The sequence below is a fragment of the Neopsephotus bourkii genome, unplaced genomic scaffold (genome assembly GCF_033783945.1).
Source record: "Neopsephotus bourkii isolate Nb327-2 ecotype Australia unplaced genomic scaffold, CSIRO-AGI_Nbou_v1 NB_53, whole genome shotgun sequence".
NCBI lineage: Eukaryota > Metazoa > Chordata > Aves > Psittaciformes > Psittacidae > Neopsephotus > Neopsephotus bourkii.
In genome coordinates this window covers 4,601,082-4,628,456 of record NW_026900570.1, presented here as the reverse complement: position 1 = coordinate 4,628,456, position 27,375 = coordinate 4,601,082, and the positions used below count along the sequence as shown (strand labels likewise).

The window sequence follows — 27,375 nt, the reverse complement described above, 5'->3', positions numbered from 1 at the left end:
AGAGATTTAGATATTAGAAGATACAGAATATTATTTTCACCAAGCAATCTAATTTTCCTGTGTTCAATGTCCAGTACACTTTGTGGAAACATTTTAACAAACAGTCACATAAAGTTGAGCTCCCAAGTCCACTCCTGAGCATTTAATGGATTACACTATTTCTCAGAAGTGCTTGGTAGCTAATATTAGAGATACTTATTCCTGTACTTTCAGATTAATCTCTAAATAAAATATCTTTGTAGCCTAGATCTGTTTGTTGTTTTTTTTTTTGTTAGACAAAATTCCTGATGAAATTATAGAGACCTGATTGGTTCATGATTATTTTAGCTCAGAGAAGTAGATATGGATTGGATTATTTATTTTTCACTTGGTTAAAATGTATAAGGAACACTTTATGGTTATGTCATGATGTTAAATCATGACATCAGAGTCTTGCACCGAGTCATTTCATCTGAAGGGATAATATAATTTGACCATATAACACTGGCTATTCTTAGCAGAGATACAAGCCATATTCTCCAGTGCAAGATCTGTGCCCTGAAAAGTGATTAAATAAAAGCAGGAGTGAAATATTTTGCAGATGACTCTGTCAGACTTTAAAACTATATATATCTACATAAATCCTAATGGAAAAATTTATGTCTCATTCCCCGTTTATGTCTTCATTGTCATTAACCTGTCAAACAAAGTATTCTCTACAAATAATAAAAGAGAGAGATTGAGTGAGACAGAGTTCTGCTGACGGTTCAATAGGGTCTTAATCTGTCAACTGAAAAATAAGATTTAGGCTATCAATTCACAGATTGAGATGGCATTAGAAGTTAAAGCAATGGAAGGAAGTTAGTTGTAAATTAATTTTCTGTACTTTCTGACTGTCTTTTCATCTTCCAAGCTGTAGAGAACTGGAGATGGAAACCTGAAAAGGACCTCAAAAGAATTATTTTAAACTATGAGATATATCACATTTTGGTTTAGCTGCTATTATCATATCATAGCAGAGTTAACTTGGAAGAAAATGCAGAAGAGAAATCTACAGGAAGTAAAATGAGACAAAGGTAGGAAACCCAAAGTAACCAGCTATCTCAAGATCTCAGCTGGCAACAGTTCTGTCACCTGCAAAAGATGCTATGCCATCCAACAGTCAATACTTCCTAAGGCAAAAATCTAAATTAAAAGTGATCAGAAACTTTCAAGGCAATCAAAAAATATAGTGGTAAAATCAAGACCTGATAGAGATATTGCAGGAGACCTTAATTTTCTTTGGTGTAAAAAGTGAGAGCCAACCTTAAGAAAACTTGAAAAGCATAGATAGCTTCCGTGAGTGTTTTGCTTCTGCTTTTGTTTTTTCTGGCACATGCTTTGTATTTCTGAGGCCTATATAAATTGTGATTTCTCTTCTAAGATTTAACCATTACTGCTGTACTGATATGTGTTAACATAGGCTTCTGAGAGAAAATGCACGAGCTGGACCTTGTGTTGTGGCATGTCTTGAAATTGAGTGGCCATAGCCCAGAGAATCACTTTGTGCTGTACGGCTCCAAGTGCCAGCAAGGACCATCACCAAAAAAGAGGTTTCCCTCTCTTGTTCCCCTTTATAGGGAATTGAAATGACCATCTTGACAGCTCAGAAAAAGTAGTGTGAACCCTACCTCCACCCTTAGCTTTCCTCCACATCTTCGGTCATGATAAAATAGTTTCAGTGTCAGGGTTTTCTAGAGTCTTCTTTCGACTATTGCAGTTTCTCTGGATTATGTCACTATTTGCTCCTCATCTGAACCACTGTTTTTTGTCTGTCTTTCTTGGTGTATGTAACACTTCCCTTTGAATTAATTCAAGCTGAAAACCAAGCATAGTATGTGAAAGATCACAAATAGCGGCCCTTCCATGAGTACTGTGTACTTGCACCGGGGATGTGTGGGAGGACCAAAGGCAGGAGGACAGATGATGTTTGCAAGTTGTCTTCTGGTAACAGTCCTTGTAGAAACCTGAAATCAGATGGGTGATGTCAATGTATGATGCTGTTGCAAAGCAGGCTGGTGTGCTTAACACTGCCTTGTGAACAGTGTATTCTCTCTATGTAAACAAAGCTAAAGGTAATCACTGTGCAAGCTGTGCAAAGCTGAGCAAAATGCAACACTAAATTAAAGCAAAGCAGAAACAGTGCATAGAATGATGTTTTGGCATTTTTAGAGAAAGGTTTTGAATATTCAACTCTCCTGCAACACAACTGTCACAGAACTGTAATAAACAGTACTAGTATGTATCAGTGTTAAGAAATTGGAAAAAATGTATTGGAAAATATTGTGTTATAAATTAATAATTTTTAATGTGAATCCTCGAATGCGGTAGTGTGATCAATAGTAGTACTGGTACCAAAGAGTACTGGTTCTGCAGCTTTCTTGAGCTGTTATGAATGACGATTTCTTAGCCTAAGAAACTGCATGTAATTTGTGAACCTGTGTGTCTTAGTTTGGTATTGCATGAGAATTACTAGGACTACTCCTGGATACTCAGACTTGCAAAAGAATGGCCTTCCAAAACCATTTTCTCTTCTATTTTCTCTCCAGCATTCTTTCTCTGTTGTAGAATTTGAATGCTGTGATTACATCCCCCATGGCTGTTGCTGCATTGGCTTGTAGCAGCATACCTTGTTATTGAAGCTGAAGAATGGTTTTTCAGGAAAGGAAGGGTAAGCAGGAGGTTGAGCTTTTACAAATGAGACTCCCTTGGTAAAAAAATGACACCAATGTATGCAGCAGACTTTGCCTGCACTGCTGTGTAGACTTGCTATTTCAGTAAAAGCCCACTTGCTGACACCAATCATTTCCATAAAATTTAAGCCGACATCTTTGGGAGAAAAGATTTAATTAACACATAAGCCCCTGAGTCACAGTGACAATCTGCTTTCATAGTGATGGGAATAATCACATTTCTACTCACTAACAGTCCTTGAAATATAGGGGTTTTATGACCAATCTATAGTACATTTTTTTTCATTACAGAAACAGATTATTTTGTTACTTTCACACAAGAACATTTCTGTCTTAGACATCTAGAAAAACTCCAGATTTATCTGGTGCCTTGAGAGGCTACCTCTGCTTGTGTGACAGGAGGTCTCTTGAGCATTTTGGGTTAGTACCATGAAGGGATGCTGAGCAATTCCATTCTGAGATCTACATGAGACATGCCATTATTTAAATAGAGGTGCCTTTAGGGCAGTGTATACAGAACCCAATACAATAAATAAATAAATAAACTGCTCATTGCAGACAATAAATAAAAACGTGGCAATGATTACTGTGATATTAGATTCGGTTAAAAAGCTTTCACTACGAAGCAGAAATAACAGCCTAGGTACACAGCTTTGAAAAAAAAAATATCTTTTTTTCTTCTTAGTCCAGTTGAAAAGATTGTGTCTAATAGTACATACTTTTTTGACACCTCCTTTTCCTACTTGTTATAAATCCTTGAAGGAAAAAATGCAGGACCTTTTTTCCCCTAGGTTAGTCTCATCAAAGATGTTTCTGAATTATCATGGCATAAGTTAGATAAGTATCAAGATTATGAAGTTTAATTTCATGGTCTTTGGGGCTTTATAATGTTGAGAATAATTCTATAATCACAATTTAGATAGAGAATGTTGTATCTGCTGTTCTCACTGGACATTGTTCTATCATTTCCTTGCCTTTTTGCTTTTTTAATACTTTGGGGTTTGATTCCACAGTACCAAAAAACAACTAAACAAGCTATGATCTGTATATTAGGAACAGAATGTTCTCAATGCATCTTTAGAGTTGTAGCAACTCTAATAACCTGAAATTTTTGCAAATATTAATTTTACATCTAGATAAGTGCTTTTTAAGATGATAGCAGTCCTCTTATGTTAGGCTTGATTGCAACCTGTTTTCTAAATTAAAAAATGTAAATGTGGCATTGACAAAGGTTAAAAGGATTCAAAGCGGGTTCTGCAGCAGTGCATCCACACACCAAACTGAATCCTATGTATCTAATCAGTGTCCTCTGGACTGTGTGCCTTACTCCATTGTTTACTTTCAAATCCATAATAATTTTGTATCCCTTCACTGGGTGAAGATTCATTTTAAAAACTAATGAATTTAAAAATACGCTTTTCCCTTGTCCATTTGATACTGAGCCCGCAATTTGACTTTCATTGTTTGTTTCCCTCCTTGTCTCGTCAATCCTTTTCTCTCTTTCTGTCCTTTTACTTTATTACATTTTTTATTGAGGACTGAGATGAACTGGTTGCTGCATCATGGGCCCATTACACTTCCTAACAATTCCATTTACACCTTATTGTTTGTCTTATTGCTGGAAAATTCAGGTGATTCATCATGCCTGAAGAAGCACCTGATCCCAATTCCCTTGGTATCATGATCACTATGTGACAGGAATACAGTTAGTGGTGGCTTTCAGACTCTAACAGGCCAAGGTGATAACTCTTTTGGGACTTTTAGCCTCTCAAGTATTGATGAGTTCCATTTTTGTAATGCTGTATTTTCTTGCTCCCTTTCAACAGCCCCCTGAGTGTGGAAAAGGGCTTGGAGTTAATAAAGGAAGTGGCAGATATCCTGAAGCTGCAGATGAGTGCCTTCGATGATGTCAAGTATGTACATGGAATTTGCCCCTTTTTATTTTATTGGATTTCTCACTGGTTTTGAATAGTTTGTCTTATAAGCAAATCTTAATGTCAGCGTTAATGAGAGTGTGCAATAGACATTAAAGAATATCATGATGATCTTTATAATGTCCTCTACATTTCCTAAGCCTCTGTAGGGAAAAATAATCCCATCCAAGTGCTGTAAAAATATTACCAACCTTATTTAACAGTTTCTAGGTAAGGAAAGTCCTGTGAAGGGTCATTATAGCCAGTGTTGCTGATGGGAGTAATTACATCAGGGATAGATAAGAACTTGGTTTCCTGGCTTTGAATCTGGCATATAGCACACTAGGTCGTGCCGCTTGGTCAGCTACTCATTTAACAAATCACAGGGTGTTCAGCTATGTTGAACTACTGTTTTCCTTATAATCCATACTGGTGATTGCATGTTGATTTCCTGAACTAGGAGATTATGATTTGCCATGTGCGGTAAAAAATTTAGATTAGGGATTTTCTGAAATAATTTTGGGTAGGAACATTTACTTCATAAAACTTAATTCTTCCCTTTTAAAACAGAAGATAAAATTAGTTTGATAGAAAAGTAGTGGAAGAGAAGGGTCAGCTGTGGGAGGGTTTGACAGCTTGCTTGAAAGAAGTCTCATCTTGGTGCACAGAAAATAACTGATGTCTGGGTAGCATCCAGTTCCTGCCTGTGTTTCAGAAGGTTTGGGGCTGCTTGTTTTGGCCCATGAGTCAGGTTGCTGATGAGCAGCATCTTTCTCAGCCTTGCTTGTGCTGCCATCAGCTTTTGTTTAACCTTCAGTTCCCTTGTAACACCATGTTTTAAATCACAATCTGAAGATGCTTCATCTTTGGTGGAAGTGTTTATTACCATCTTGAAAAAAAAATATTTACTCCTCCTACTACTGTAAATGTAGGGAGAAATGGACTACTGCTGAGAAAGTATTCTTAGAAACCTGTCAAATACCAGACATATTAACCTTAGCAGTATAGAAGTTGGTTTTTTTTTTTTCTGAAGCCGTTCTGTGTATTGTTGAATGTTTTTTGCTTGTATTTTATGAAATGTATTTTTTATGAAAACTGAGTTTTGAAATAGCAAAACCCAATAATGTTATATGTCTTGATTGTAAAGAGAATTTGCGTTCTTGATGGAATATTAGCAGATAAAGTCTGCTGCACATTTAAAGGGGTAATCCCATGGAACAATTTCTCTGCTGGAATCAGCTGGTTCTGCTTCATTAAGTTCATTCATTTACAGTATAAAAACACTTTAACCTACCTTTCTAATTGTTAGCATAAAGCCTTTTGGTTATTTTTTATCATTTGATAAATCACAACATTGCAATTGGCAGGCTGTAGATTCATTCTCTAATGAAAAATATGCCTCCAGTGATATTGCTAGCTATGAACAAACTTTTTTTTTAAACGTATGTCATTGGGAAAGCTGCTTATTTTGCATCTATAAATATGCATATGACTGTACTGAAAGTACTTGTATGGTCATTACTTTAAAAGTGTGTTATGACTTACAGTAACTCCAAAGAGGACTGAGCGTTCTGTCTTATCACTTCAATATTTTTAAAAGTATTTTGTATTTTTAAAAATTCTATAAATCTGTTATTTGGGAAGGTTATCCCAAATCTCAAGTGAGTGAAGAATTCATCCATAAACTTTATTTATTCAAGAAAATGAGATTCTGTGACTCAAGTTAAATCTATGAAATGCTAAAGAAATGTGGAGCTGGCCAGTAGATGCAGCTGCAGTAGAAGCTTTAGAAAAAAGCCTTGCCAAGTAAAGAATTAACACTTTTTGGATGTATTCTTTTGTCATCACAGCACAATTACCAGTGGCAAACTTTATAAATCTGAAGACACTTAGCTTCTGAGTGGCTTCTTGGAGACAGGTTTCAGGAAAAAGTTGATGTCGTCTCTATTCCTAATGCACCATTGAGATTTCAAAGCATGAGAATGAGGCCTCTCAGGAAATACAACTTAAGGCATCATGGGTGACTTAGGTTATTTTATTTTACTGGCAAATAAAACTACTCTTTTTCTTAAGGAGTCTTTTTTTCATTTTGGGTTTTTTTTTTTTCATTTTGTTTTTTTCTTTTTTGTTTTTGATGGGACATTATATAGAAAAAGCTACTAGTAAGCCAGAGACCAAGGATTTATGAAAGGGGTGGAAATATAATATACTAGTCTAGTTTGAACTAAGAGCTAATTATTAGCCTGGTGTAAAATTCTTGATTCTCAATTTTCCCTCCAATAATTCTGAATTATAAGAAAGTAATAGCATAGGTCTGATTTTTTTTTTTTTTGACTGCTGCAAAGATTTCAGAATACAGACATCCTTGTCGCTGACATGGACAGTGGGATTGAGCGCGCCCTCGGCAAGTTTGCCGATGACACCAAGCTGTATGGTTCGGTTGATACGCTGGAGGGAAGGAATGCCATCCAGAGGCACCTTGACACGCTTGTGAGGTGGGCTGATGCCAACCTCATGAAGCTTAACCACGCCAAGTGCAAGGTCCTACACCTGGATCAGAGCAATCCCAGGCACAGCTATAGGTTGGGCAGAGAAGATATTCAGAGCAGCCCTGTGGAGAAGGACTTAGGGGTGGTGGTGGTTGAGAAACTTAACAAGAGCCGGCTGCAGTGTGCACTCGCAGCCCAGAAAGCCAACCGTATCCTGGGCTGCATCAAAAGGATTGTGACCAGCAGGTCTTGTGAGACCTCACCTGGAGTATTGTGTGCAGTTCTGGTGTCCTCAACATAAAAAGGACATGGAACTGTTGGAACAAGTCCAGAGGAGGGCCACGAGGATGATCAGGGGACTGCAGCACCTCCTGTGTGGAGACAGGCTGAGAAAGTTGGGGCTGTTCAGCCTGGAGAAGAGAAGGCTGCATGGAGACCTCAATAGCAGCCTTCCAGTATCTGAAGGGGGCCTACAAGGATGCTGGGGAGAGACTCTTCATTAGGGACTGTAGGGATAGGACAAGGGGTAACGGCTTGAAACTTGAGCAGGGGAAGTTTAGATTTGATATAAGGGGGAAGTTTTTTACTGTAAGGGTGGTGAGGCACTGGAATGGGTTGGCCAAGGAGGTTGTGAATGCTCCATCCCTATTGGTGTTCAAGTCCAGGTTGAACAGAGCCTTGGGTGACATGGTTTAGTGTGAGGTTTCCCTGCCCATGGCAGGGGGGTTGAGACTGTATTGTCTTAAGGTCCTTTCCAACCCTAACTATTCTATGATTCTATGATTCTATGTTAATGAGAATCACAAGGTTAATTTGAAAATATAGACAAGGCCATCTTATGAATAAGAATAGCATAAAAAGAACTGAGGAGGAAGGGCTATTCATGAGTTCTGAAGTTCTTTAAATTCTCAATTAAGAGTTCTTGTATTTTCTTAAAAAAAAAAAAAAGTTTAAAGGGACAAATGCATTATTACCTTTAGTTAGTTTTGTCTGGAAATGTCTTTCTTTCTTCCTTCTATTTTTCTTTTTTTCCCTTGCTTTGGAGTTTGGTAAGTGAACAGTTGCTTTTGCCATGGATTCCTACTGATTCCCATATTACTTCTTGATTACTTGAAGCATGGAAGCAATCAGTTTATCTTCTCACTTTCACAATTATGCCAGCTTTAAGGGATAGGTTGCAATTCACAGTATAGCCTCAGGCTTGCCTCCCAGTGCATTCAGTCCACTCCTGCAGTTGGTTTGTTGTCAAGTTTGCACTGACATAAACTTTGCTCACCCTGTGAAGCAGATGAGTGGAAATAGATCTAGGGAATTCATAATTAGAAATATTTCAACATTGAAGAAAAGATCCAACATGTTAGCTGTCAATTTTGGATACAGCCTGGATCTTTATATAAGTAATAGTTATGCTTAATATGTTTTGTTAATGGTTATGTAGCTGTCAAATAAATTCCATTATTTCTTATTACATCATTAGAGTCCATTAAAAGGATATTAGCATGCTGATGTAATTATGCAAGCAGACGTAAAATGACTATAGTTATGATTTTATAATCTAATTATGGGTGTCCAATGCCCCATGTGATTGATTGTTGAACTGGCATCATGGTTTGAAGTCAGATGGATAGTGATGTTAGGAGGGTTTGGGGTTTGTATTTATTAAAAAAAAAACAAAAAAAAACACTCCACAATCTGCAGTGTTTCCCTTCTTCATGTAATTGCTATTCTTCATGCATAAAATAGTACACTTACAAACATGAGAGGTTATAAAGAAACATCCATATATAATAAAAATACTATAATCTGTAAGCTCAGCTGTAAGTGTAGTGGAAAAGACACTCAGAATCCATAGTCAAAACCATTGATTAGAACATAAATGACTTACTTGGTTTTTTATGAGAATATAAATGATTTCTGAATCTTTATAATGTTATCATACTTGAGGAATGTATTGAGAACATTGCTAAGGGGACTTTTCAGCACTAAGCTTAGCTGAATAGCTTTTTCTGGAAAGAAAACAGATTATTCTGATTTCATAGTATTTCAAACTGCATAGCCTACCATTCTCAGTCTCCAGTTAAGAGTAAGATTTTCAGCTGAATATCACATTCTCTGATGGATAGTGCAGTAACACTGATTTTATTCTTTTCCTTCTTATTTCTGTATTTAACCTTGTATGACTTTCCCTATTGCCACTGAAGAACTCTCACTCTAGGTCTCTCTTTTGCCCACATTTTGTTCTACTGCTTTGGCTTCTTCCATCAATTCATCTTAATGGGCATCTTCGTCATTTTTGACTTCTAAAATACCTGAACTCAGAACTCAACTATCCCTTCAGGAGATGTGATAACTTGACCAACAAGTGTGCCTATTTACATATCTAATTTTTCAGTGGAAAACATGTAGCAGGGCACTATATATTAATTGCATAAACTGATGTTTAACTACTGCTGTTGTTGAAGCATATCGAAAGTCTTGTTTTGGTGTTTTTTTTTTTTGTTTGTTTGTTTCCTACGGTGTTCTTCACTACACTAACAAAATGATTGACAAACACGAATTGGTAATACTTAACTCACATGAGATATCGGGTATTATTAGGACCATACAGAGCTGGAGTTATGCATGAAGAGATTAACTTAAAGCATTTGCGAATATGAGGTGTCCAGTCTGATGTCTCAGATTATAACTTATTCACTGTCTTCTGTAAAGATCTTCACATACTGAAATAGAGATCCCATTGTCTTCAGTTACCATTCTGAGTGTTCAGCAGTCCAAGTCAGCTCTCAGTTTAGACAGTTGTTTGGTCTGTAAAAAACATCGCCTGAAATTACTTGGCTTCAAATGAACTGCGTCTGAATGAACACTGCCATCTTCAAGAAAGGGAAAATGGATGGCCCAGCGAGCTACAGACAGTCAGTCTCACCTCTGTGCCTGGCAAAATCTTGGAGCAGATTGTCCTGGAAATCGTGTTAAGGCACATGAAAAACAACAAGGTGGCTGGTGACAGCCAGCATGGCTTCACTAAGGGGAAATCCTGCCTGACCAGTTTGGTGGCTTCTATGATGACACTACGGAACAGATGGACAGGGGTAGAGCAGTTGGTGTCATCTACCTGGGCTTCTGTAAAGCGTTCGACACTGTCCCACACGACATTCTTGTCTCAAATTGGAGAGACGTCAATTTGATAGGCGGACCACTAGGTAGGTAAAGAACTGGCTGGATGGCCGCACACAGAGAGTTGTGGTCAATGGCTCAATGTCCAGCTGGAGACCAGTAATGAGTGGTGTCCCTCAGGGATCGGTGTTGGGATGGGTCTTGTTTAACATCTTTGTTGGTGACATGGACAGTGGGACTGAGTGCGCCCTCAGCAAGTTTGCCGATGACACCAAGCTGTGTGGTTCGGTTGATACGCTGGAGGGAAGGAATGCCATCCAGAGGGACCTTGACATGCTTGTGAGGTGGGCTGATGCCAGCCTTATGAATTTTAACTGTGCCAAGTGCAAGGTCCTGTACCTGGGTCAGAGCAATCCCAGGCACAGCTACAGGCTGGGCAGAGAAGATATTCAGAGCAGCCCTGTGGAGAAGGACTTAGGGGTGGTGGTGGATGAGAAACTGAACATGAGCCGGCTGCAGTGTGCGCTTGCAGCCCAGAAAGCCAACTGTATCCTGGGCTGCATCAAAAGGAGCATGACCAGCAGGTCAAAGGACGTGATCCTGCCCCTCTGCTCTCGTGAGACCTCACCTGGAGTATTGTGTACAGTTCTGGTGTCCTCAACATAAAAAGGACATGGAACTGTTGGAACAAGTCCAGAGGATGGCCACGAGGATGATCAGGGGACTGCAGCACCTCCTGTATGAAGAGAGGCTGAGAAAGTTGAGGCTGTTCAGCCTGGAGAAGAGAAGGCTGCATGGAGACCTCAATAGCAGCCTTCCAGTATCTGAAGGGGGCCTACAAGGATGCTGGGGAGAGACTCTTCATTAGGGACTGTAGGGATAGGACAAGGGGTAACGGCTTGAAACTTGAACAGGGGAAGTTTAGATTTGATATAAGGGGGAAGTTTTTTACTGTAAGGGTGGTGAGGCACTGGAATGGGTTGGCCAAGGAAGTTGTGAATGCTCCATCCCTGTTGTTGTTCAAGTCCAGGTTGGACAGAGCCTTGGGTGACATGGTTTAGTGTGAGGTTTCCCTGCCTATGGCAGGGGGCTTGAGACTGTATGGTCTTAAGGTCCTTTCCAACCCTAACTATTCTATGATCCTCTGCTTCTATGTTTCTATGAATCTGAGGCAGAACTGGATGCTACTAGCAGAATTCAAAGTAGCACTAGGACTTTTACATCTTTACAGTTCTATACCTTGTTTCCAACATAGTTTCTTAAGTCTGATAAAAATGTAGTTGAGGCCCTGAAAATACTGTTCTTCCCTAATACTTGACCTCTTTTCATCCTTGGTCAGGGATCCTCTTGAAAAAAACACTTTGAAGGACTTAATCTCTAGACATGAAGACAGACAAGACTGTTATTTTCTGTTATGCTCTCGTATGTCCTTAACATCAACTATGTGTTTTTTACATATTTTAATGTAAACAGCAATCTAAAGCAAGCATGAATTTTGAATACTTATCATAAGGAAAGCTACAAGCACATTTTTGCCATGCTTCAAATGTGTCTTTTGAAGTAAGTGAAGGATTACAGATACCTTCCACCTCTTTTTCAAAGAAAAGGCCTTACACAGCCAAGTAATACCTATGACTATCCTTGTTCTTAGGAAGGGCTGAGACAGTTGGGCTGGAATAAATACAATTTGAAAAGCCAGCCAACCATCCCAGTGAAAAGAACTTGAATTGAGGAAGATGTCTGAAAATGAAACCAAGTTTGGAGGAGCTTTAAATGCATTAGAATTGGAAGTGTTGGGCAGACAGATTTATAAGTGGATCTCCTTGCCTCACCTATTATGAACATGTGCATTGGCTGTAGTATCCTAATAATTCTATATAGGTTTTGTTCATTGTTTGTCATGTTATTTTTCTAACACCTGAAAAACTCAATCAGCCAGTTAATCAGATTCAGTCATCCAGAACCTAAACACTGGAACAGTATTTGGTATTTTCACTTCATCATGCTGATGGATTATGACATGTAGTATATGTATGCTCTAAATGTGAACAACTCAGGAAATTATTGGTAGTTTTAGAGGTAGGATAATGTGTGAGAGGATTATTTAAGCAGTGACCAGTAGTTGGACAGGTAGTACAGTATCTTGTTAGATTTGTATTTGCAAATTTCCCTCCACTGCCTGAAGAAGAGAAGGCTGCATGGAGACCTCACAGCAGCCTTCCAGTATCTGAAGGGGGCCTATAGGGATGCTGGGGATGGACTCTTCATTAGGGACTCTAGTGATAGGACAAGGGGTAATGGGTTAAAACTTAAACAGGGAAAGTTTAGTTTGGATATAAGGAGGAAATTCCTTCCTGTTAGGGTGGTGAGGCACTGGAATAGGTTGTCCAGGGAAGTTGTGAATGCTTCATCCCTGGCAGTGTTCAAGGCCAGGTTGGATGAGGCCTTGAGTAATATGGTTTAGAGCGAGGTGTCCCTGCCCATGGCAGGGGGGTTGGAGCTTGATGATCTTGAGGTCCTTTCCAACCCTAACTATTCTATGATTCTATGTTTATCTGTGATTCCTTTCTCCTTGATTTGGTGTAATTAATAATTTCTTGTGTTGTATGTTAAACACCTGTGGATTGATATTCTTTCAATGTTTTTTCTAGATTGGTAGATCCTGGATTCTGCCATCTGTGCCATTTAGATTTACGAAGAGGAATGTTCTAATACAGTGCTTATAAAAAAACATATAGTCCATCCTTTTCTCCTTAAGATGCTGTAGTATGAACTAACAATAGATTGAATTTTTATTTCCATTCCATTTATTATCCAGAAATTAAGCAAGATTTTTGTTTAAGTTTGAACTGTGCTATATGGTTGCTCTCAATAAAAAGATATACCTTTCAGAAAACTTGAGCAATATTTGTCATCTGGTCTATGATTTTAAATAGCAAACCAACATACTAAGGCTATTTGGCATAATTTTGTTTAAAATGTTATAAAAGTATAACTCAGAAATAATGGAACCACTTTTATTCAAACTTGACTTCTTCCACAGATTTAATGAGTCTGGAAAACAGTCTGAAATGTACTGCTGTAACTCATTGTATGCAGGCTTTTATAAGAAATTACATTGTGTTTTCTGGTACATATTGTCTTATTTGACAAGTAATTTATAAAATAAAGATACATCAATTTTTAAGAGAATGAGGATAAGGAAGCAAAAATAAGGTGGAATTTTCAGCTATGCATTCCTTTACTTAAACATGAGTGATTTCTCAACCTTAGCATTACATTAGTCTTGTGGCTTTTTCCCCTGAGATACAATATATTTTGTGTGCTTTTCTTTAATAAATGTGCATATAGCCAAGATCATTTTGCTTTCTCCACTGTAACATTCCTGCTAGAAAAATATACAAATACATTAAAATAACAAGAAGGATTTTGGCCTTCAGCATTTTATGAATTCTAGGTGACAAAACAGAAAGACTTTAAAAATCTAGGGAGGCTCTTATAAATAAAAACGTACAAAGTTTGGCTTTACATTACAACATTTCATCTCATTAAATCGGAGGATTTGCACCTTTGTGGTCCAAAGCAGAATGAAATCCATTGTTGCAGATACGTGTCCATGTACTCATGGATCTCTGCTCTAGAAGGTTTTAACAGAGAAGTGAGCTTCTGAGGTTTTTCTTTTTTTTTTTTAACTTCATATTTCTCTACTACTCATCTCTCTATCTGACTGAGAATGCCATCATATTCCTTTTATAATAAAGTTCATAACATGATAGGATAGGCAGGATATATTGTCTCAAGCAAGTCACTGAATATGTGCCAGTGGATTTAATTTCTATAACATTTCACATATTATTGGCAGGTAACCATAGCCATTTTACAGATGGATAAATTGAAACTCAAGACAATTTGTTTGATTTTCCCTAAGATGGTGCAGAGCTTGGTGACAGATATGAGAACAGAAACAGAAGACTGTGATTCTCAGTCTTGCACTAAAGCTTGGTCCACAAGTAGAATAATTAATATTAGAAATGGAAAAAGTTTATCATGCAAAATTTTGTTTGAAAGAATAGTACCTTATAAGAAACATACCAAATTAATCTTACATCTATGCCTTTCTTGATCCTCCAGCCCTTGGCTACCTGATCATCCTACAAACACACAGTTTGTTTTTTTTCCTCTTTTGTCACCTGGATGGATGGATTGCATGAATATTACAGACCTGCTCACCCAGCTGAAAATAAATTATTCTTCTGCAGTTTTTTACACCCTAGACAGTAAATATCTCAGATCCAGGCCTATGAGTTGCACCATGACCTGGCTGTGAAGTCTTTGTATTCCCTAGGAGCCAAAAAGGCAGTTGGAGCAAATATACATCTGGTAGGTGCAACCAAAAGAGCTGAATAAATTCCACTTGTGCCTCCTTTGCAAAAAAAAATGTCCCTACCTCACAACCAAAAGGGGAAGCTCAAGAACAAATGTAGTTTCTCCTCAGAGCCAAAGAAGCAGCAAACAGGTTCTTAAAAGGGTAAGCAGAAAGGCTCTGTTTGTAGTGCTCAGAGTTCTGTAGTTCTTTGATTTGAGGCTGTAGCAAAGTTTGGATGTTTTCATCTTAGGTTGTGCTGCCTAATCCTCATGAAAGAAATTCGTGTTCTATCTGGCTCCTATCAAAGCTATGAGCATGCTGAACTCTGCAAAAGTCCTACTACATGAGTCATGATCTTCATTAATTATTAAAAGTCACTTGTGCAAACTGAGTGTAAGGTGACTGTCGTCCCAGTGGACAGATTTTATATGTGATTGCTACAGGTGTGCAGAGGGTAAGTAGACCTGAAGTCAGTAAAATGCATTGAATGCTTACTGTCTAAAAATGAAAACTGACTGTTGCTTGTGTCCCAGGCAGACTAAGGTGTAAAGAAGATGAATGAAAGTGTAAATAGAAAAATAGAATATGATTAACTTTTCTTGGGGTTTTGGTTTCTTTTTTTTTTTTTAGATGATACAACTATTTTATCCTTTAGCTTAAATCTTTGGGGATTGAAAGAAAAATCACTGTACATTTAAGCAGCATTTTACAACTCTTTTCCCACTCTCTCAGGGTCCACACACTCTTTTGCTGTAAAAACTTATGCACTTGTATGATTTGTTCTTTTAAATACTGTACTTAAGAACCTTATTTGCATTGCCGGCAATGCTGGCAACTTCCATGTACTCAGTGTGTTGAAAATGTCAAGTTTCATGGCTTGTGACAGATTAATAGAAAAATTACTTTAAAACTCTGCAATTTATTCATAGATATTGAGTAATCATAAGAAGTTGCTTTTTGTGAAGAATAAAAATAGGACAAACTGAGCATAACATCAATCTCTAAATTGAGTGTTGTCTATTTTTAAATAATTTAAATTGTAGGTTTAGCAAAATAATCTTCACCTGAGATGAAGCAAGTTATAAAATGTTTAAAATACTCTTTTCACTGCCTTTTGCACTATAAATAGTAACAGTGTACTTAGCACATTTTTGATGCATATAGATTAAATTAATAAAATGTAATTAATCATTAATGTAAAATAAAGTCCATCATTTAGTATTGGTTGGTATCAGAGACCCACCAAAAATGAACTGCTGTTTTTGGAAAGCATCCTTTTCTGGACCAGTAATCCCTTTTCTGTGACTTTACTCTTGAAATTAATCTAATGACAGTAGTGTGTCAGTCAGGATACATTCCATTATTTGGACACCTAGTACTGTCCTGTTCTCTCTCCCTGAAATGATCAGTGCTGAGTGAGTCATGAAGTGACTTCATGGAGCATCATTTCAGGGAGAGAGGAGGGCACTACAATGTGTCCAAATAATTGCTCGATTTATGAAGGCTGTAGATGTAGCTTTCAGAGGTAAGTCTGAGCTGCAACTGTCAAATCCAGACCTAAGTTTTGTCTCCGTGTAATTACACTTGCAAAATATGATTGCTCTGAAGCTGTCAATCTATCGAATCTTTGTGGTCTATCCATTACACCTCACCGAGCTGCATGGCGTAAACCCCACTAATGAAATGCAAGTGGTGATAGAAAATCAAGCACTAACTGGTGAGCACTGTATTTAATGTCTTTCCCTTAGCAGGGATTTTGCTTTCTCATCTTTAGTGCTTGGTTATTGTCAGACATAAGCTGTAATGTTAGTAGAAATATCCTTAACTTTCTCTCTCCATGCTAGCTATGAATTTAGTACAGGACCACATTTCTGTAGACAGTGGTGCAAGCAAACAGTTCATGCTTAGTGCATATAAAGGGTATAAATATGAATAGAGAATATATTTTGGCTGCATTGCAGCATGTTGTGGAACACTGTGTGTCATTCTGCAGTTTAAGGAGCATGTTAAGAGTTTCCAGAGAAAGGCTCAAGAAACTCAATTTGCTAAAAGAAAAAGTGATTTTTTTAATTGATCACAGTCTGTAAGTACATACATGTCAATAGAAATGTGAGAATGCATACAGCTGTACATCAATGTTTGTTCACTTCAGGTGCAAAATGAAGCAAATCTTTGAACAGCAAAGATATTAAAGAGTGAAAGATGTGTGACTTTTTAGAATTAAGTCTGGGTAATGATCAATATTCTCTACTCAACAGTTCAGAGAAGTTACTTTGTAGTAGGTCAGCACAACACATCCTTTGCAGATTTCCTGAATCTGAAGTTCAGTCAGAGACCTGCTTATGTAATATAAATAGAGTATGACGCAAAGCTTCACAAAATAAATTTTAGTCAACATTTGTGGTCAAGAATGTTGATGAAAACCTGAATCAAATGGCCTATGAATTTACAGCTGCTCTGAGTAACAGAAGAACAAAATACCCAGTGTACATTTCTTAATCCATTTATTTATTGAATGACAATGACCAGCTGCAATTTTCTGCCTTTGCTTTGCTCTGTAAATCATGTTGTATAAACACACTGTATTACAGAAGCACCTCTTTTAATTATGTGTGTTTCCCCATTAATTTGCTTTGACGTAAGTATGTTTATATGCCTGTATATATCACATTTACATCAGTATGAGCATTTTAATTTTTCCAAAATTGAGAAGGTGAAAAGGAGGCTTCAGTGCAATATAAACAATGGACATAAGCTTCAAATTCCTAAACACAGTAAGCACAGAAATGTGTACACATTGCAAGTCATTAGTTCAAGCCCACCAAACATTTCCTGAGACAATTACCTTAGCTGCTATAAAATTTACTTTGCACAATCCTCTGGAGCGTTACTAATTGCTTTTCTTAACCTCCAGAGATTAAAGGATTTTGAAATGAACATATAGACAAGTAGTGACTCTAATTTCAAAACTAAGCTTTATTAAGGCAAGCTCAGTTTTATGAAATAGGGTCATTAAGAGAATGTTTAATGTTGGAAATATTCAATCCTCATCTCATCCTCCTCCAATCTTGAGATACTGTGCTCTGCTAGTGTTTTTCTTTTAAATACAGTGGTATTTAATATACAGCAGTGGAACCTTCATTCGTTTCCATCTGGCATCAGCTCTGTCTTCAAGAATACACATAACCATGTTGGCACTTGCTTCTCAAATCCTTTTCCACTAGGGGGTATGATAGACTGTGACTGTATTTCACAGTAAACCTTCTGTATGATAACGTAACACGAAAGTATACACATGTGGGGGCAAAGAACAGGCATGCAAAGCTGGGTACATAATTTATGGAGATTTAAATCCTGTCATTCATAAGTATAATTATAACCTACGGCTTGAAAGTGATATGGACCTCACCATATTGATCATGCTTAGGATCTGTTTATTCAGATCACTCGTTGACAGGCAAAATATCAGAAGAATGTTGTTAGTAAAACAATTAATGAAAGGAAATACTTCTATTTTGCACAAAGAATATTGCTTCTTTATTTGCGTGTTGTATACCCTCCCACCTTCAGATGGGAAATATAAATCCAAGGGGGGGGCATATTATTAAATCAGCAATCAACGTTCAAGTCATTTTGGTATAAACACTGTAATTATTTCATCTCTAGTAAACAGAATGTAAGACAACAGCACATAAGGGTGACAATTTGCAATATGCTTTGAATGTCTTTGTTAAAATCCCCTAAACTATTATGGCTGAAGGCAACATTATTGAAATTAAAAAAAAAATAAAAAATCAGAAATTGTGACAGCTAACAGAGGGGGGTAATTAGTCAGTAAATTTCTAGTAATAAATTCAGCAGGTCATTGCAGCAGCCCTTACATTTTTCATGGGGAGAAGTTACTGTTTATTACCCTTGAAGCCAGAACTGCTTACCTTTATTAAAAAAAATAAAAAAGTATCAGAAAAAAATGATGTGTGATTATGATAGTATGGTCCAGATGCCTTCTAAAACTCACAATCTTCTCTTATTTAGGTGAGTGTAAGTGCACTTATGTCAGAAGAGTCAACTACCAGTTTACATAGGTGTAACTGTAGTAGCATACAGCTTGGGGGGTGGGGAATAGATAAAAAATCAGAGATAAAATATTGTCTTTCTAGATTGAAAGTGTGACTACCTAACATTTTTAATCTCAGTTGCAGCATATGCAGGTCTTGGATGTAGGCTGCTTTTCAGCCTGGACATTGGGGTTTATACTTCTGATTGCTTTCACCTACAAAGCTAGTGGGGGGCTGGCATGATGTAACCTGCCTGCCAGGAGGGATTCCACTGCTCACTGCTGGCACCCTTCCTGATGTGTGTGAATGGTTTGTCTGCAAGTCATCAGGTCATAGACACTCGTGTGCACTTTAGGGAGTTTCCATATTTAGAGTTATGTAAAGACAATTGACATTAATGTTAGCTGGGCTTCAGAAGCTTTGACAGCTGCAGAAGAAATGCCATCTTATCAATCTAATTTAAAGTTCCTGGTTAGGAAGTATCAAGGATGCATTTTATGTATCTTAGAATCTTTTCCCAGGCTGGTTGCCCTCTTGTTAAAAGCTTTTTAAAAATATTTTGCAGTCAAATAATCACTGTTTTTGTTTAAATGTTCTCATCCAACACATAATGAACAGCGAGGAATTCCCCAAAGGGCATCTATCGTTATTGAAATGTTTATTTATTGAGTGCTTTTGCCAGAAGCCCCCCATGAGAAAATCTCATTTTATGAGCTCCTGAAGCAGTCAGATCCCAAAACATTGAGCAGAAATGCAATTTTGACCAAGTAATCTCAAGGTCTTTTATTTGCTTTTAAATGAACAGCATAATACCAATATGCAAAAGGTTGTGACAAGATCTGTTTTATTTTCTGTATTTTTAAATATGCCTAGTGAAGCTGTGCTTATGTGGTGCTTGGGTGATTCCTTACCTTCAAGTATTTAGTTGCTACAGTAGTGAAAAACAGTTTCCCACATAGCAGCCTAGGAGCGAATATTTTAAATGGTTGTGATTTCCTCTTTCCTTCACAAGAAGAGTGTTAAAACAATATCATCCCTCTTGCTTAAGGAATATTTTTGCCACCCAGTTTTTGCTCTTCATTTCCCTAAATTTTCTCATCAGCAGTGCTTGTGGCAATGTGAACATGGGCACAACTTGGATCCTGTTGTGTTCCTGGATTATCCAGGTGGAGTCCATAGGGAATAGTGTAATGATCCCTGCTAGGCTTCACTCTGAAATCCCTGCCTCTCACTGCCTGAGCTAGATCACTGAAATGATCTAGGTTTAATCTGTATGACTTTAATTATGCTGTGAAGTGCATAGCTGCAGTGAGCAAGGCAGTAGGTCAGCTGAGGGGATAGTGAGCTCTCAGCCAGAGGCAGAAGCAAAAAACACAGGCAAAGGAAGACTGGAAAGAAACTTTTCACGTCTTTGCTGATAAGGCTGGAGTGTAACTTCACTGTGCTTAAAAGTTTTTGTTGGTTCCATGTTCTCAGCTATAAAGGACTGTGCAGTGTAGATTTTGGAGCAAAATATCTAAAGTTTTTCTTTTTTCACCCTATCTTTGTCATGGGACAGCTATATACTAGGCTCTTGCTTGCTTTTATTTAAAGCAGACGGCTAATTATACTGTAAATATCTGAGCGGCCAGGGAATAGTATTGTGAAACTCCCAGATGCCTTTTATTGCTGATTATCTGTGTTAGTGATGGAATCAGGGAATGGCCTAAATTCTTGTAAAGCAGTTATCTCAAATAAAATAAACGTTGCAATTGTTGACTATTATAACCTAAAATGTTATTTAAATTATGCTGATAAATGCTTTATAATTGCCTGAAATTATTAAAATACATTTCCTGTACATTAATGACTTGGCATCTGGAGTGTCCTTTAGCAGTAAAATCTCTATCTTTTCTCTTTCTCTCCCCACCCCAAGAGTATTTAGAGAAAAAAATGATTGATTAATGACAGTTCCTATTAACTCCAGAATAAAATGTGCACAGTGCCTGTTTTGCTAATAAAAGATTAAAGGATGCTTCTTAGTCTTACTCTGATTCCCTTTCTGACCTCAAAGCAAAGTCTTATATTTGATAACAGTTATTTTTCTTCCTGAAATGGAAAAGGTTTAAAGGTATTTCTGTCTAGGATATATGTGATACTATTAAGCACACTTCATTAACTGCTCTCCATTGTATGAATGCAAAATATTAACATGTTAGTAAAGGAATAATTTAATACTTCATTTCAAGCCCCGTAACAGAAACATTTTTCAAGTTCTTTCTTTTACGCAAAAGTTTTTCAGACTTCATTCTCTCATAAGACACAGCTACAGGAGGTCAAAACACAGTGCAAGTATGGTTCCAGCCAATGTTCTTCACCTTTTAAGCAGTGTTATTATTCATAGTATGAATTTAATTCATTTCACTGATTATGTGAATAATAAAAACTTAGGAACTCACATAATACATAGTATGTAGTTAAATTTTTATAATAGTACCAATTTGTGGCTTTGTTGAGTCCTTGTGCTCTTCTCTTCTGTATATTACAGTTTCTATAGTCTCCTGGAAATTTTCTTCAAAACTACATTTCCTCTATTTATGTACGTGTGTATTTTTCTTATGTTTATCACATATATGTACTTTACTGTAGTTTTAAGCATATCAGAACTAATATTTCTTCATTCCTTTCATCAGATGTGCATCTAAGGTGGATATTATTAAGATGGGTGGAAAATTAATACAACATTACGTATATGGAATTATTTTTCTTTAAAAATGCACCATGAAAATTTTTGTGAAACCCTGAGTATTTTGCTCTACTGTTCTTCATCTGACTAATCAGTAAATTTGTAAATGCCTTACAGATTTTAATGCCATCAAGAACTGTCAAGCTGCACCCAAAAAAGTTGCCACAGAGTCATAATTTTCCCTCATAAATTATTCGAAGAGGTGACTACCCCTGTTTTTAAAAGATAAATACTTTGTTATATCTTTTTGTTCAAAACCAGCCATTGGACTATATATGTCCAAAATCTTGTCCCTACACATATTCTTTCAGAACATGGTCAAGATAAATATTCTGAGGTTCTTTACAGTCCCTCTGACTTACAGTTGTGACAACAGGACTAAGCTTTTATTGATGTTAGGCATATTAAATTTGAAATTAAATGTAATCTTCTTTGGATGCTGAATTCCAGCCATGATCTAGGCTGTACTTGGGTGAATAACAATTTAAGTGCCTCCATTTTGCTACCTTCATAGCAAGAATATTATTTACAGGAGTGTTCTGTTTTGAAGTTTTGTTCTTATTGTTGAAGTTCTTTCAGATGGGCATGAGGTAGACATAAGAAACCACAAGAGGTAAAAAAATGTATGCAAATGTAGCTAATGAAGCAAAAGGATGAAGGCTAAATGGTATCTTAATAGGTTCTCTTTAAAAACCTATTTTAATAAGGAATCTTCTGCCATTTCTCTTGATTATGAATCTTACATTTTTTAATAATCTCTTCCAGTGTGCTGGGACCAGCTGTGACCTTCAGAGTGCACTCAAACCTCGAAAACATTTCAACCGCAGATGTTGCCAAAGCAGCAGGTAAGTCCTTGTCCTCCTTTCCCAAACTGTAACCTCCCACATGTGCGTTTTTATGAGCAGTACCACTACAAACAGCACAAAAACATCTCATTCTCCCAGAAGATTGACTTTTAAGAAGGGGGACAGTCAAGAGGTGAGTGGCACATATGGGAAATTGAAGTGTAACATCTCTGAGTCAGTTAAAACTGCCTGAGACTTCTTTGTTTGTCAAGGAAATGGATTAATTAAAGACGCAGTCAAGGCCCAACATGGTGAAAACTCTCAGTGTTGTCATGAACTCATAACACCAGATTGGTTATTTGTAAATGAGGCTATAAGACCTGTGCTTTTTCCGATACTTTTTTTTCAGGGAACAAAAATGTTACTACATCTTAGGCTTGATTTCTGGATCAAAAGATGGTAGAAATATATCTTTGTGTGCTGTTTAGGTAATTTCAATGCAAATTAATCTTGGGAGTAAATGTGTTTCTGGAGCTAACTACCACTGTTCTGAGTCTGGCTGGCTTCTTGTCAACTTGTCAAGCTTCATTATGAAGTTTTCACTGCAAGAAATAATTCATGCAAAGTAAATAAACTGCTAACCAATTTGCCTCCAAATTACTCAATTTTAAATGTTTTTTAATGTTTTTAAAATCATGAACAAATTGTAAAATTGCTTGAAAGGAGAAACAAAAAAAGTTAACTTAAATCCACACTGGGAGCCCAGGATTGTCCGTTAAGTTCTCCTTTTGCTTCACCGTGGATCAATTTAGTTATAGAAAGAACTTCATTAGTTCCCGTGCCAGAACCTTCCTGCGTGTAGAAGAAAGGTGTTGTTAACTGGTGATTAGAGAGTAGCAAAGGTGATGCAATTTTTCTTAAAAGGGTTTAATATGCCAAAAAGCCATAGATGTGTATTGTCAAAACTAGGAGGTAATAGCAATAATTATTTAATCATGGGAACCTGAATGTGTATGATATACCAGCAAAAAATTAATGTGTCTTTTTTATAGCAATGACCTGCCTTGTAAACCTGTTGAATCTCTCTGAAGAGATCAACAAATACGATGCAACTGGTAAAGCTTGCCTGGATTGCTGAAGACTTTTAACAAGGTTTTTCCCTAGAAGTTTCTAAGGAAACTAATTGTTTCTTAGAATGTGGAATATGGAACATGAACATGGTGGATCAGCAATTGGTTAAGAGGCAAGAAGCAGAGATTAGGAATAAATTATTTGTTTTCTCAGGCTAGAGATAGCAGGAAGGTTGAAGGACCTCTGCTGGTACTGTGCTATTCAACGTACTTATAAATGAGTTGGGAAAGACAATGAGCAGTATGATGAGAAATCCTGCTAATATTAAACTATTGACAGTCTTAAAGGTGAAAGTTGATCTTAGAACAATATAAAAGCCTTACCAGACTGAATGACTGAACTCAAAATCACAGATGAAATTCAGTGTAAACTAGTGTAAAATGCATATGGAGAAAAAAAATAGCTTTTCATATAAAGTTATCGGTTTAAATAGACCATTAATAATCTGGAGTAAGAACTTAGTATAATAACAGGTAATTTAATGAAAATAAAAGTTCAGTCTTAATCATCAGTTGAACAAGGAAAGTGTTTTTAAGCAAGAAATAGAAAACTGAACAACATTTTTTTCTTGCATGTATTTAAATATGGCATACAGTGCTGATTCTCATACTTCAGAGGGTTTGGAAGCTCTGGTTGAAATGGAAAGATACAGAGAAAGGCAGAAGACTGTCAGTATGACATATTTCATAGAACAAATGGTGAAGTAAGGCAGAAAACTGTATTTTGGAAAAAGATGCACGTGGTATGAGAAAGGTCTATCAAGTCCAGCGTGGCACAGTGAATGTGGACAGGATTGTGCAGTTTTGCAGTGCAAGAACAGATGAAACTGGCAGAAGGCAGGTTCAAAATGAATCAGAATGCAGTTTGTAGTTTTGCCTGCTGTAGTTAATGAAGCTTACATGAGTTCAAAAATTTGCATATTAACAAATTCATGGAACAGACATGCACTGTAATGTAGCAAGTCCATAGGAACCTTGTCAAATTCAGGAGGTTCCTGATGTGTCTTGGCCTGTTCCTGGTAAGCCACTCTTAAATGTAGAAATGTCGTGACTAATTTTAGCAAAACTCAAGACCTAACAGTAGATTTTCTTACTGCTGTTATCAAAGTAGTTGTTTTCAACTTCCTTAAATATTGCTGATGTAGGGATATTCTGGGGACAAAACCTTTGTCACTCCAAAAGTTCTACAGATTTGCCAATTTAAATTAATCTTTTATATTGTAATTTTAGCTATTCTATATATTCATATCCCAGGCATTTTATTCTGTTTGTTTAGCGCATTAAAATATTCAGGCGTTGATGGCTGCAGAAAGAAGTTTACAGGAGTCTTACATCAGCTCCCCTCAGAGCCATAGCCATAATATTGTTCTAACTAAACTTTGTGTTTGCCTACAAAGACAACCCCTCACAATTCTATCTAGCTGTCAAACATTTTAAATTCAAAAAGTATGTAATTTTTCTTCTCTAACTCATAATTAAGGTTGCAGAAGCTTGTCAATGTATTAACTAATCAGTTCGTTTATTTTGAGCAAAATTCTTACTTGCTGATCTCTAAAGCCAGACATAAATTCAGCTAAAAGATCAACAGCAATGTATACTTAGATAAGACTTTTTTTCAGGCTTTAATTGTAATCAGAAATTTTGAAAGTAAACAGTGTCTTGAGCAAAAGCATTCCAAAAACTTAATTTACCAAAGGAAACCAAAGCAGAATAAATAAGTACATACTTCCAGGGTAGGCACGGATAAGCGCATAACTCTGTGCTGTACTGCTATTAGGTACCTTAACATCCATCCAGGAACTCTGAAAGCAGAACTTGTTTACAGAAAATGAATAGAGCAAACTGGCAGAAGAATTTTGCTATCCATCACATCCTGAGAAACAAAAACGATTTAGAAACTGAGATAATCAGATGCCATAATAATTACGGGAATGTAAATTATCCAGTTTGCAAAAGGGAGTCTATTTTTGCAGATGTTAAGTACATGCATGTCTCACCAGTATCCACAGGAACAGTTTTTTTCTGCAGCAGTTTAATCCTATTATTAATGTAGTCTATATGTTTTGTAAGCAAAATGGATGAACTGTTTTTTTGCATTATTTATTTAGTTTTAAATATGGGGAATTATATTAAAAGTTTTTTGTCGTTTCCTATGAAGCTTGACAAGTGTACAGGTTGGAGAAGGCATGGGACTCTTTAGCAACTAGGTAAGCAGATGACTTAGAATATCTATTAAGAAAGAGAGGTATGGAAGCATAATAATAAAAATTGTTTCTATATTTTCTTGATGTTTGAGACCTGTTCTTCTTGCTGTCCATGGCAGCTGGCTTGAGGAGAGATAGAGCACTCTAAAATCCTTCAGCAATGTTCTTGTTGCTAAAACTTTATTCCCCATAGCCCACAGTTCCAATTCTGTGTAAATGTTTTGATGTTTTTTTGTTTTTTTTTTTTTCATTTTCTAGGGCAACATAATTACAGGGAAAAGATGACAACAGAGTAATTTAAAATTGTGAATAGTTTGCTTTCTCACATTAACAATACCTTTATTTGCTCTTTGACTACAGGGCAGGACAGCCAGCATTTTTGACACTCATAAAATAGAATCTTGCATCAAGTAGCTGTCCTCTGGCCTATTTCTGTTTAATAAGACAGGCTCAAAGATTCAGTGTAGATTCATCTCAGCATTTTGAAGAAATAAACTTTCTCTAGACATAGATGACCTGCTCTAGAAATAGTTACACTTGGCACATGACATCATTTCGATAAATGAATGTGGATTTTTTTTTTCTTCAGTTTAAATGTTAGGCAAAATCTAGCAGAAAACAATTATCAGTAAGATAACTCAATATAAAATTGCAATACAGTCAGTATAGTAATGAGCAGTGAGTTTGTTTTATAGGAACTCCAGAATGCCATCATTTATGGAGAGACATGTATAGTAACAGTAATTCAAAAAGAAGAATCTTCTGAATTTTCCAAGCATATAATTTTAGCATGAAATGGCTGTAACAATTGTGTATATCTATTGCACAAAAAGAGATGTAGAAGAGAAGTCATGTGCATAGACACTCAGCATTTGATCATGTGTAGCTGCATTCTTTAACTAGTTAGAGTCTTGCTTACCTTTTTTGGTAATGTATTAAAATGCAATATTTTGGGTGTTACAAAAAAATGGAGACTGAAGAGTAAAGGAATGTATGCATAGCATATAGACATGTTAGTGGTACAGGACGGATAGCACAGCCAAAGGCAATGCATAAGCGGGTGTTAGGAAATTAATAGGTCTGCGTGCAGGTTCTTACGTCTAAGATACATTGTAATATAGACCATTGTGGAAAGTCTGAAATCTTGATCTTTTTCTAAAAATATATATTAGAATATTATGAAAAATTATCTTTTTTTTTTTAATACTCCTAACTTTTAACTAAGTTATTCATTTGCTTTTGGTTTTATTTTTTGTTTGTTGGTTGTTTTTTTGTTTTTACTTTTCTGGTGGAACCTACATTTTCACAATGTGTATGGATTGATAGGAACCATTAAAAATGACTTAGAGAGTTGGGTGTTGAAACATACAACCTTCTTGCCTAAAATTTTTTTTCTCTGAGAGCTTTCCAATTATGAAAAAAATGCACAGCAAAATTAATTCCACTAGAAAAAAAAAATCACAACTACAAAAATACTTTATTATCATTCAAATTTAATTATGTAACAAGCTAATTTGAATAAAGGTACTGCCTCAAAAGTACCTGAATAGATAAAAAATTACATATAAAATTTCTTGGCAGTTTTAAACTACTGCAAATGATTAGATTTGTAAACTTACAGATTTTGAAATCTGATACCTGCAAATTTTGGTTATGTCCCAGCTGTGGCAAAGTATCCAAGGCAACAAATATTGCAATCTAACTTTTTGACATAGAGACTGAATATTTTTGCTCAAATTGGCAGCTCTAAACAGTCAAAACATGATCTTTAGCATTAGACAGTTCTTTCTGAGATGAAAAGGGTACTTCAGAACCCTTAGAGTTAACTTACCCTGTCCATTGGTTCAAGTTGATGGTGTCTTAATGGTTTGAAGTAGACC

General features: G+C 36.6%; 1 protein-coding gene across 2 annotated transcripts in view; it reads left to right on the top strand.

Annotated features, from left to right (window-relative positions):
* Positions 1 to 27,375, top strand: part of PTPRN2 (protein tyrosine phosphatase receptor type N2) — a 652,626-nt gene that overhangs the window by 268,825 nt on the left and 356,426 nt on the right. For both annotated transcript variants that reach the window (XM_061349404.1, XM_061349393.1), the window contains exons 10-11: positions 4,538 to 4,624; positions 22,142 to 22,221. In XM_061349404.1, coding sequence (XP_061205388.1) covers positions 4,538 to 4,624; positions 22,142 to 22,221 — 167 coding nt within the window. The remainder of the gene's footprint in view (positions 1 to 4,537; positions 4,625 to 22,141; positions 22,222 to 27,375) is intronic.